Source organism: Bidens hawaiensis, unplaced genomic scaffold (assembly GCF_021521415.1).
Source record: "Bidens hawaiensis isolate Kalapana, Puna unplaced genomic scaffold, B.hawaiensis_p1.1 tig00002977_1, whole genome shotgun sequence".
Classification (NCBI taxonomy): Eukaryota; Viridiplantae; Streptophyta; class Magnoliopsida; order Asterales; family Asteraceae; genus Bidens; species Bidens hawaiensis.
Window position 1 is genome coordinate 1,781,681 of NW_027491160.1, and position 13,266 is coordinate 1,794,946.

The following is a 13,266-nucleotide window of genomic DNA, read 5'->3' on the forward strand; positions in this document are numbered from 1 at the left end:
CATACTGATTTTAACGCTCTAGAACTTAATATTCTTTTATACATTTCATTATATTTTATCTCTCATTCACTCAGAATCATTTTCAAAATATATTAAAAAATTAAAACTAGTGAACAATGTATTCCCAAATCTATAGATAAACCTTAACATTCACTTTTTTTCACTCACAACCACTTTCAATAATATAAAAATCCACTCAAATTATTTTTTCATGGAATGATTGTGAATGATCACTATTTTTGTTTATAGGAAGAGTATGTTTTACCAAAACCAGATAGCTTTTAAACGGGTTATAACATCTCATTAAATTAAAAATTAATCTTACCAATTATTTGATATGAAAATCCTATAAAATAGGAATATACTAAAATTTAATATCCAATTTAAAAAGAAAATGATATTATTTATAATTAATAAACAATTTTATAGTAAAAAACATAAGCGGGTCATGGGTCACCAAACCCAGATAGCTCTTAAACGAGTTATAACAACTCATTATATTAAAAAATAATCTAATCAAATATTTGATATGAAAATCCTATAAAATAGAGATATACTAAAAATTAATATCCTATTTTATTTTTAAAAAAATATATTATTTATAATTAAGAAACAATTTTATAATAAAGAAAATAAACAGGTAATGGTATCACCAAACCCAAATAGCTTTTAAACCGGATTATAACATATCATTTATTTGTGAAACCATTTAATCATTAAACCTCAAGTATATTAATTATTAATTTTCTTACAATAAATAAAATTAAAATCTAAATGTACATATGTAAATATTAAAAACGAATAATTTAAACCAACTCTCGTAATATGGGGGATAAAATCTAGTTACATTATAAACCATTATGAAGGGTTAGGTTAAAATAAAAAGTATAGTTTTTGTAGGAAGGATAAGAAGTAATCTTATCCATTGATTTTGAGTACGGAGGGTTGAGAATAGTTTAGGAGGAAATCAAGTGTGAACATAAGAAGAACGGCATAAAAGGAATAACACATTTTTTGACTTTCTCTCTCCAAATGCAAGGCACATGCCAAATTCCCCCACAATTTTAAAACGTTCATAACTTTTTTTACAACGTTTTATTGAAAAACAAATTCACCATAATAACGAGTGTCTTTTTATCTTTTATATTAGTACCATATTGTAATATAAAATTTTTTTAAAAAATAGTGGGTTTTTTTACAAATTGTGTTATACAATAGTATTTTTCATTATGTTTTTTACATTGTGTCATACAATTGTGTTTTTTTTTCTCATAGTGTTTTTTTTATTGTGTTTTTTACATTGTGTTTTCCATTTTGTTTTTTCGGACTTTTCCGGCGAGGTGGTGGTGGTGGGTGACGGTTGTGGTGGCGGTGGGCGGTGGAGTGGTGGTGGTTGTAGGAGATGAGTGAAGATGTAATTGGGTTTTTGAAATTAATATAAGTGGGTTTTGAGATTAAAGTAAATGAGTTTTGATATTAAAGTGTTAGACTAAAATACCCTCATTCATAGCTTTTTTATGAAAATCAAACTTTTTATTTGAACTTAACCCCCATTATGAATACACACAAAATAAAAAGAGCGGCTAAATATTCACTTTTTTATTGAAGTATCATACATAATCGAGGTGCACCACTTTGGGCAATACAAAAACATAAATCTACTGTACTATTAAAAAAATACGTTTTTCTATAAATAACATATATTCTCATAATTTATTACTAATAAAATAATTTAAAATTAAATTAAAATTACATTCAACTTCTAACATTTCTCCTTAATATAATAAATCAAAATTGAATTAAAATAATCAACCTTATCGATTCGATCGGTTCCGCATATACTTCACACAAATTTGTTTATATCTTATTATTTGTGTTATTAAACTGTTTTTATTAGTTGTAATATTTTTTATCCCGACAAATTTATGTAAAATAATCCGTTAAATTGGTAATTATAATATAAATTCATAAGATATGTTATTAAAATATTATTAAATTAATTCTTTTTGTTGTATTTTTTAACCACCGTGTATTACACGGGTTCTAACATACTTCATATTAAAAACCCAAAATTAAATGGGACCCAAATTAAATTGTTCAACAAAACCTTTAATTAACGGTTAGAGAAAGCCGTATGAGTCCATAAATAATAACGTACACAGATACCGGAATCCAAAACAAGTATCCAACAATAATAATTAACTAATGAGTAGCCTAATTATCTGTCCATTACCTGTTGACAATGGAACAATATTTTGGAATTTTTTTCTTTGTTTTCTTATCAAGCAATTCAACATAATTGACCATTAGGATGGCCGGCTCATATTTGTATCCTCTTGTTAAATAACCTTAATTAAAAAAGAAATCATTGTTGGCATACGTATGTACGTGTGATTGTCTCCATATATATGTCTGTCGTGTGTATGCTAAGTAAACAGGGAAGTTCTTATTAAAAGAGAGAAAGGAGATGAGTTTCGTTGGCATGGAGGATCCAAAGAAACTGGAAGAAGGGTCCCATCATGAAAAACCCGAAGCTACAGCGACGGAGCTAAGCGCAGACGAGAACAAAACGACAACAAATGACAACGGTGATGAAAACCCGATTTTGTTGAAGAAAACAAGCAAGAGGGTTGCCACTTTGGATGCGTTTCGAGGCTTAACCATCGTAGTAAGTTCTATGAGTAACTACTAGAAAACTATGCGTTTATGACCCAAAAAAAGGTCGCAAATTTATTGACTAGTTTGCAAAATAGTCACAAATTTGAGGCCGTTAAAATTCGGCCTAAAAAATGTGAAAGAATATGAAAAAGTAAAGTAAATTGCGAATAATATAAAGAAGTAAACAAAAAACATTTTATTTCTATTCTTTCAGCTCATGATATTAGTCGATGACGCTGGAAGTGTATACGAGCGAATAGATCATTCGCCATGGAACGGGTGTACCTTAGCTGATTTCGTGATGCCATTCTTTCTCTTCATCGTTGGTGTCGCTATTGCACTAGCTCTCAAGGTAAAGCTATTTACACACTTGTCATCATGTTACTTTTTAACTGATTTGTGTCCTATACAGAGAGTTCCAAATATGAAGTACGCGGTGAGAAAGATTATCATAAGAACATTAAAGATGTTGTTTTGGGGAATTCTATTGCAAGGTAGTCTTGATTCGAAAGGGTGTTTTGGTCATTTTGCGTGCAATATATTAATGTGATGAAACAAAATTGAATATTTCTGTAGGAGGGTACTCTCATGCACCTGATGATTTGGATTATGGAGTGGACATGAAGAAAATTAGATGGTGTGGCATCCTTCAGGTACTCTTAATCTCTTCAATAGAAACCCTGATGCGATCCATAATTCTTGAATATGTGTGATTAATCGAGGTTACTCTTCATATATTAATTACACAAAAAACATGAGAAACGGATACTAGATAACACTTTGGGTCACTTGGCATCAGTACATGCTCATGACTGATAGACTAAGGATAATATCGTCTTTTTCGCAGAGAATCGCATTAGTGTACATGATTGTAGCTCTAATAGAAACTTTCACAACAAAGCTTAGACCAACAGCCATAGAGCCAGGTCATTTCTCCATTTTCTCAGCTTATAGATGGCAATGGTAAATCTTAACATATTGTACATCACTACATTTCATCAAATATAATTTTTTCTATATGGTATTTTAATCATTAATTTCATTTGTATCATGGGTTCGAAGCTAGGCTTGGGGGGTTCATCGCGTTTCTTATTTACATGATCACAACCTTCACTCTGTATGTTCCCAATTGGAGTTTTACAATACACCATGAACATAAGTCCGAAACTTTCACGGTAAGATTGAAGTAAATATATGATTTATAAGTTTTTATTTAAGAGCTAAATCTTGAGTTTGTTCTTAAGGTTGAGTGTGGTATGAGAGGGCATCTTGGTCCTGCTTGTAATGCGGTTGGCTATGTTGATAGACAAGTTTGGGGTATCAATCATCTTTACACACAACCTGTATGGATTCGATTAAAGGTTCGTTTTCTTCATATATTAATTAAAACAAACACGTACACTTGTGGACATTTATGAAGTTTACCGGGTTCAAATGAAATGATAGGCTTGCACTCTTAGTTCTCCAGAAGCTGGTCCTCTTCGTCCAGACGCCCCTAGTTGGTGCCGAGCTCCATTCGAACCCGAAGGCTTATTAAGGTACACATAAAAGGATGCAAACTAGCTAAATGTTTTTTTTAAGAATTACGATTGTGAAAAAAAAAATATAAGCAAGATTCTTTTTTTACAGTTCAATCTCAGCAATTCTATCCGGTGTGATTGGCATTCACTATGGACATGTCTTGATCCACTTCAAGGGACATGCAGAGAGACTGAAGCAATGGGTCTCAATGGGGTTTGGATTGTTGATCATCGCAATTCTTCTACATTTTACTGATGGTATATTTTCAATATTTAGAACTTTAATTATTTGATCTGTTTTTAAATTCTAAGCATTTTCTGTATGTTTAATTATGTAGCAATTCCTATAAACAAGCAACTCTATAGTATCAGCTATGTTTGTTTCACAGCCGGAGCTGCCGGAATAGTATTCTCAGCTTTTTACATCCTGGTAAAGATAACTTCCCATTGTTACTCTCATATCAGATTGATGAAAAAAAGAAGAATAAAAACTCTGATTTGTGAGTTTCTTTAATGATAAATTACACAGATTGATGTTTGGGGAAAACGGGCTCCGTTTTTGCTCTTTGAATGGATTGGAATGAACGCTATGTTGGTTTTTGTACTGGGGGCACAAGGCATCTTGGCAGGGTTCGTAAACGGATGGTACTACGAGAATGCCGATAATAATCTGGTAACATAATTATCCTACAACAAAAACAAAGTTTTAGTTAGCTAATATTAACCTTTCTAGCTCATTTTATGACATATATACTATTGCTATTTAGGTAAACTGGATTCAAGATCATGTTTTCATCGACGTATGGAATTCTGAACGAGTTGGGTCGCTTTTATACGTGATATTTGCTGAGATTACGTTCTGGGGAGTGCTTTCAGGCATATTGCACAAACTTGGTATATATTGGAAGCTTTAAAACCATGTTGTACTTTATATAAAGGGGTATTGAAAAATATGTGCTTGTAAAAATTTGCAAATTGATGTAGTGCATTTAGGATAATTTCGTTTTCTACTTCTCTTCCATACCATATCTTAATCCAAAAATTTGGACCGGTGTTGGTGATATTTAACGGCGAAGGGAGTTTTGCAAATGACATTCACTGACCCGTGAATGGGATTTACGGAACTTGGCCACGTTGGACACTTCCATGAATGGATTTAAGGAACACCCAGAAACCAAAAAAAGTTCTAAATTGTCAAAAATTCTCCATTAAAGAAAAAAAAAATCCATCAAAAGTAAATGACTTAACCAATTTATCCAAGAAAGACATAATTTACCTTCGCCCCCCTCCCCTAAAAAGTGTCAACGTCACATATTAGTCCTTCAAACGTTCTAGTTATAACCTTGAAACATTCAAAATATACCCGATTAGACTTTGTTGCCCAGAATAAACGAATCCCAACAATTAGTTACGAATTTGAAGAAACATATTATTATGTACAAGAATGTTATTGATGATAATCCGTTGTTTATTCATGATGTTGATCGGCCCTTTTATACCCATCGAAACATGTGTTGGTAGGGTTGCATCAATTCAAACATATGCATATGATCGAAATATCAAACTTGGTAGCAATCAAGTTTTACTTATTACAAATTGGACCCTATAATTGCATAATCATTTTATTGCATATAAAGTGTAGGTTTCTGATATTTACCCTACGAATCTACGATCCTTTAGACGTTATATTCAATGAATGGGATTATCTTCACATTTATCAAAATCGCTCCTTTGTCGTAGATCTTGAACTCCGTGCATTTATTCTAAACAATTAGTAGGCTTGGTCCAAGCCTTTACAAACATTATTACCTTTTCTGTCTTCACGAGAGTAGAAAGCATAGCAATAATAAATTCCTCGTTCCAGCTCGTGGACGTAGATCAGATTAGACCGCAACACGTAAATCTTGTATCTCATGCTCGTTTATATTCTACATTTTGATTGTGTGTGTTTGCTTAAACCGAGATCCTAACATAGTAACATATAGCATTACGCCATCACCTTCTTTGTTTTATAGAAAACTAGTATTTATGTTGGTAAAACTCGGGTGTTGGTAAAACCCAAGCATTGGGGTCTCTGCTTTGAGGCGGTAAGTCGACACGAATTTGGTTAGTTTTGGTTATGTGCGTTATGACATTAGAACTAAACGAAAACAATTTAAAAACTAAGGTGGACCAATGGGATGCCGTCGGTCACTAAAGCTCGAGCTTTGGTAAAACCCGAGTGTTGTCGATCTCGGGTGATGAGTCTACACAAATTCGGCCAGTCTCCGTCACGTTCTTTACGATACTGGAACTAAAAAAACAAAAATAAAATTGGTATCCTGTCAATTTTCGTTACTGTGCCGATGCTAAAACAAAATGCGGTGATTGCACGCAAAGTCGGTCGGTTTCACTTAACAACACAACTATCCAGTTCACGTTAAAGTTAATGTTGAAAGACAAACCATTATATCATAAACAAAAACGTAAATAACACAATTAAAAAAATAATAGAATGACTTGCTATAGGTAGGATTTGAACTTGGGTTGCAAACTAACACAAAGAGTTTCATTTACCAACACAACCACCCAACCAACACCATCACATGTGCTATCTTTCAAAACCATTAATACATATACAAAAACAAAATAAGCTTACTTTTGTGGCACCAAAGTTCTCTTGTAATTATATATATAATTTTGATCTTACGTCATCATGACGTAGGTTGTCGCGGTCTACTAAAAAACAATTAATTAAAGACTTAAATACCTATAACTAGTACGGGTAAGTAAGGTCGTCTCCACAGGGACTCAAAGAAAGTGCTAATTTTAATATGACTAAATTAATTAGTTAACTACGGCGGACAGACGATGTCAAGCGGTTTTTAGAAAAGATTTAATTAAAACTTAATTATTACTTAAAAACTTTGCAAACAATATTAATGAAAACATTCATTCTAGGTTCGGTTAATGTGATATTCAACTTAATCCCAGATTCCCTTGATTACGCAGTAATTACTAAACCTAATAGTTTGATTGTGATGTCAAACGATACCCTAACCGAATTGATGACACAATTGAACTTGGTTTACCTAATTACCAACTTATGTTTGTTAAAACCAATGAAGGAACAATATTTGATGATAATTAATCAATGACACAAGAGCTCAAACCCTAAATGTTGATGAACACAACCAAACAAATAATGCATCAATTAATAATCCCAAACACAAGTTGTTTAAATAATCAATCAATAATTAAGCAAGACCAAAGCAATAACTCAATCAAGCTCATAAACCTTAAGTATTAGAATCTGGTCAGAAGTTAAAATATACAAAAACCTAGCCTAGAATGAACAAAGAACTTAGCCAAGCATCGACATATCGATTATATCACTTATCTTAATGAACATGCAAACCCGAGATGAACCGGAAGCCTTGGAATAATGGAAGATCGTCCTAAGCAGCCTCTTTTGCCTCTGGAAGTCGTTAATAGCCGAATGGGGAGGTTAAGGGGTTTAAATAGGGAGAACCTAAATTTTTGGCCGACTTAAGCATCTTCGCGTATTGCGAAGAACTCCCAGCATGCTTCTCCGCGTATCGCGAAGGACAAAATAGTCGCGGCTGACATCCTGCAACTTCGCGTATCGCGAAGTTGCCCTTCTTTGCATCTTCGCGTATCACGAAGATGTAAAACTTCATATTTTTCATTTTTCTTTTCTTGAATGCCTCGTGATGCGTGCACGTCAAATCTTTCACTTCTCGATCTTCATTCCAAGCCCGTAAATATCCTCGTTAAGCTCCATAGCTTCCAATATCCTGAAAACACGTAAATAATGCTTGAAGTACCAATGTTCATTCGATTATTTACCTAGATATAACTAATTAATATATAATAATAACTAACTTTTACCCAACCATCACATCCCCACACTTAACCTTTTTCGTCCCGAAAAAGATTTTGCAATGGAATCAGAATTAGAGATCATTTTCAAAATACTTCATAGATTATCTTAATTAAACACCAAGAACACAAAAAAACACGATTGCGACCTACGCCTTAATACTTACCGGGAAAAATAAGGTGCGACAGTTTTAATAGTTCATATGATTAAAATGGAATCCACACCTCAAAGCCCTGAAGCCGCCTTACCATGCGACAGTTTTAATACGGTCCTACTTTGAAAGCACCTTTTGTGATCATGTTTATTGACCTATGAATTGGCAGATAAACTGCGGGTTTGCTCTTTTTAAGCCTTTTTTTAGTATGAATAAATCCACTTAGGATTTACGCATACCAGATGATAAACCGCATACCGACCCATGGTCTCCGTTCCCCTGGGCATCCCATCAAATGTCCCAACCAAACCGCCCATAACAAAATAATAATAATAATAATAATAATATAAGTACAACCCATAAGATAATGAAAACATAATAAAATAAAACCCAAAATATTGATCGGGATAGCTGTTTCCATCAACTCCTACTCCTCTTCTGAATCCTCCTAGCCATTATCATCACCATCTCCACCAGCTCATGATCCTTCAGTACCTGATCCTCCAGTACCTGCATAACAAAAATCACTTGACCCAAATTGTCCATAACTGCCATATCCAGATCCTCCAACACAGCTCCATACTCCACCTGGTCATTATCATAACCATCTCCACCGGCTCATGATCCTCCAGTACCTGATCCTCCAGTACCTGCATAATAAAAATCACTCGACCCATACTGTCCATAACTGCAATACCCAGATCCTCCAACACCAGCTCCATACCCACCAAATCCACCATATCCTCCTCCATACACATGTCCAGCATCAAACCCAGAACCTCCCATGTCAAAGCCACCAGTAGTAGGCGGCGGCGGCTGCAAAGTACCTGGCAGTGGAATATGCCAGTGATCAAACATGGTTTTGAAATAACCCCGCGACTCATCCCTGTACTCTCTGAACTTGTGACATCTGCCCTGATCCGACCCGACCCAGGTACCCGTTTCTCTGACCCGATCTCTTTCTTTTATTATTTAATATTTATACTTATATTTTACTTTTAATAATAATAATATACTTTTCCCTCCCGCCTCTTTCTCTCTCTTTCTTTCCGCCGTTCCGTCCCTCTCCTCTCTTTCCGCCTTCTTTTCCCTCTTGTCGCCGTCCCGCCCTTAAGCCTTGAACCCTTTCCTTAACTCTTTGCTTGTCCTTTGGTTCTTCCCGCCTAAGGATGTCTGCAGCTCCACGCGCCAGACTCCTTACATGGAAGCCTGCGTGAAGACATCTTGTTCCTGCGATGCGTGAAGAGAACTCTTCTCGCAGCGCGCTAAGAATGCATGTTCTTCCCGCAATGCGCTAAGAATGTATGTTCTTCCCGCGATGCGCTTAGAATTCTAGTTCTTCACGCAGCACGCTAAGGATTTGTGATTCTTCCCGCAGTGCGCTAAGGATTGTTGTGCCAGCCTTCGCGCTCGCGCACTCAGCCTTCCCGCGCTTAACCCTTGTATCTTCTGTTTATTCTAGCCGTTTGCTTTTGTCATGTCTTTTCTTCTGAGCTGTTGACCTAACCTATCTAATGTCTGAATAGTTACTTTCGGCGCAGCATGCGTACCAACCCCATTGGTTGGTAGAAAAAGTGACTGACATTATCTTTTGAGATCTGCTTTTTCATGCTTTATCCAGTACCTTTATCTGATCCGCCCATGCCTTTTTCTGAATCCTGTCAGCCTTTTTCTCTTTTTCCTTGCTGCCATATCTTTTGATATCTTTTGCTTTTGGAATCTTTTGCTTTTTGAGATCTTTTCCCCTTTTCTAGGGATTGTGTTCCCTAGGGTTTGCCTATAAATAATAGTAGTATTTTCTTAACACTTCACACACTACACTTATTATCTCTTCCTCCCTTTTTGCTCTCTGCCGTTGTCCTCCTGCCGCCCCCCTCTCTGCCTCCGTCTTCCTCCTTGTTCTTCCTGCTTTTCCGGTAATATATATTATATATAATAGTTTACTTATTAATTATGCTAACTTATAATCAAGACTTAAAACCAATCGTTAAAACAATAATCTTGTTTATAGGTTAACTTGTGCTTGTTTAAAGTTGGTTCTTGCTTTATCTTACACCGCATCGTTTATCAAGTGAGTTATCTCGTATCTAATCCCTTTTTATTTTAAATGCTTTGGGATGTTCATGTGTTCATACAAAACTTGAGTCTTAAACTGTTTATGAACTTTAGTCGCGCAGTATCCCATGTGTTGATGACGTTTACTTGGCTGTTTATTTGTATGTGTGTATCATTAACCGCTTTGTTCGGCCTATTCCGAAGTTTTCATGGTACCATTAGATGAACACGGGAGACCTATCGTTTACGGTTTTCTTTGTTTACACTTGCACAGATGTTTTCTCGTTTTTGTGCTCAATTGGGAGCACGGATTGAACTATGAACTATGAGCTATGATCTATCTAGGCTTGATCACAATCTGATTGCACCCTTGTTAAACACCAGACATACACGTGTTGCGCGCAGATTTATGGCTATCTATGTATTGTATTAAACTTGATTTCTCACCAACACGCAAGTGTTTGACGTTTATTTTAACACATGTTCAGGTTTGCAGTAGCTGTTTTGGAGCTTGTGGACACGTAGGACGTTTTTACTTTTGGACCTAGAATTAAAATGTATCAAGACAAGTTAATGTTGTTTGAATGTTATAATTTATAATATATTGATTTATGTTTGATTTATGTTCTTTATTTTCCCCGCTGCGCGTGCGCGATAAAATGTGTATTAATAAATATTGACACCAATAGTGTCGCGAGTAATGAAGCAATATGTGGCGCCCCGATGTATAATCCGCCTTTGGTCGGGGTGTTACAGATTGGTATCAGAGCTCGTTGACTTTAGGATAGGTGGTTAGACGTAACGGCCTAGAATACCTAAGAGTCCCTTCTCGCGCATGAGAGAAATCTCATGTTTGCACGCTTATTGTTAATTACTCGTTATTTATGAATATGCTCGCACTTGCGCAGTATATGATTTTATGTTTTATTTCGCGATATTTCGATTTTTGCTGAATTTCGATTTTTATTGATTTTTCTTGCCTATTCGTTTGTTGGGATTTGAAGATCCGAAAAGTCATGGTGATACATGAATAGTTGATTTTCAATTTCCATTTACGATTATGTTCTGAGGTTGGAGACTTGAAAAGTCATGGTGATACATGAATTGTCAACCTCCAATACTCATTTTCTTGTATGTTTTATATTGAGGATTGAAAAGTCATGGTGATACATGAATCGTCAATCTCCAATACTCGTTTGCTCGTATATTTTAAATTGGGAATTCGGAAAGTCATGGTGATACATGAATTGTCGATTCTTGATTCGAATTTGTTACCTTTATTAAGTCTGCATTTATGATCATTTATTTTACTTTAACTGTTGACTGTAACTGACTCCGTGAAACCAAGCTTTATAAGATTAAAACTTTGCGCTAAAACCAAGATATTAACTAAAATTAAAATTTTTATAGAATGCCTCCGCTATCTCGCCGATTTCAGAGAAGAGAAGCCTCGCGCATGCGTAGACAGCAACGTTCCCAGGAAATGGCCGCCGCGATAGCCCAAGCCTTGAGCCAAAACAACACCTCGAGTTATAACATTAAGTCCTTTAACGCGGGTAACCCTCCAAAGTTCACAGGTCTTGAAGGAGCCACCGTGATGCTCCAGTGGCTTGAGAAAATAGAAAACACTTTCCTTCACACCCAATGCCCCTCAGACAGACGAACCCTATATGCTTCCAGTGTCCTGGAATCCAGAGCGCTTACGTGGTGGAATGGAGTAGCTCATGCGCGTGGCGCAGAAGCTGCTTCCAGCATGCTCTGGGAGGAATTTAAGGAAATTCTTACGCGAGAATTCTGCCCTCCCAACGAAGTTAAGCGCCTGGAGGAGGAATTTTGGAATCTTAAGCAATACAGCGGTGAAGCGCGCGAGTACGCGACACGCTTCCACGAGCTAAGCTTGCTGGTCCCTCACCTTGTTACCCCTTCCCGCCGAGCCATAGAGAAATTCCTTGGGGGTCTTCCCATGGAAATTCAAGATTCTGTATGGGCCAGAAACCCAGTAACCCTCTCTGACGCCATCGAGTTGGCCGCTGTGCTCAGCGACAACCATGTCAGAGCAGGAACCCTGTTCCTGCGGGGAACAGAAAAGACCAAACCCACCAAGATTGTCCCTGAACCAACAGAAACCAAACCAGAACCCTCAAACCGTAACAACCTCAAGCGCAGGCGCAAAGCCTATGCGCTTACCAACCCGCCCATTACCCAACAACCCATTTATCAACCTCCAGTTTACACGCCTAACCCACTGTCAGCCTACCCAACTCCCCCTGTAGTTCACAACTATGCCCTAACCAATCCAGCACTCCCTGCCCCACCAACTAAGAAACCTTACACAGGAAACCAACCCCTTTGCCCAACCTGTAGACTTCACCACCCAACTCAGACCCCGTGTCGACAATGTAACCGATGTGGCCGCATTGGTCACTCAACCGAATACTGTAGAGTCCCTCCCGCCAACCCAATTGCGCCAACACCACCAGTCTACCCGCAGAACCCACAATCAATCTACCAAAACCCACGACCCAGGTCGTGCTATAACTGCGGTGATCCCAGTCATTTCCGGAACGCGTGCCCGAGACTACAAGTGCAAATCACACAAGCGAATCCGGTGAACCAGATTTCAAACCAAGTGACGCGTGGACGAGCTTTTAACATAACCGCGCACCAAGCGCAAGCGAATAATGACGTAGTTAATGGTACATTTTTGCTTAACGGATTTTATGCTTCTATACTTTTTGATACTGGCGCCGATCGAAGTTTTATTTCTCGCGCCTTCGAACAGAAGCTTGCGCGACCGCGCGATGACTTAAAAGAAGATTTTTCAGTTGAATTGGCTAATGGCGAAACTGTTTTAATTAACTCTGTGATTAAAGATTGCACGCTTAACCTTAACGAAAACGATTTTCTGATTGACCTCATCCCCATGCCTCTTGGAAGCTTTGATGTTATCATTGGTATGGACTGGCTCTCGCATAATCGCGCCGAAGTTATTTGCG

At 36.7% G+C, this 13,266-nt stretch overlaps 1 protein-coding gene across 1 annotated transcript; it reads left to right on the forward strand.

Annotated features, from left to right (window-relative positions):
• The first annotated feature begins 2,406 nt into the window (after positions 1-2,406).
• LOC143621833 (uncharacterized) lies at positions 2,407-5,243 on the forward strand. Its single transcript, XM_077093137.1, has 12 exons — positions 2,407-2,668; positions 2,873-3,010; positions 3,071-3,152; positions 3,235-3,311; positions 3,506-3,621; positions 3,725-3,833; positions 3,903-4,019; positions 4,105-4,196; positions 4,288-4,436; positions 4,517-4,608; positions 4,708-4,851; positions 4,946-5,243. Exons 1-12 carry the CDS (start codon positions 2,468-2,470, stop codon positions 5,090-5,092), a joined length of 1,464 nt encoding a protein of 487 aa, XP_076949252.1. The 5' UTR covers positions 2,407-2,467; the 3' UTR covers positions 5,093-5,243.
• The last annotated feature ends 8,023 nt before the right edge of the window (positions 5,244-13,266 follow it).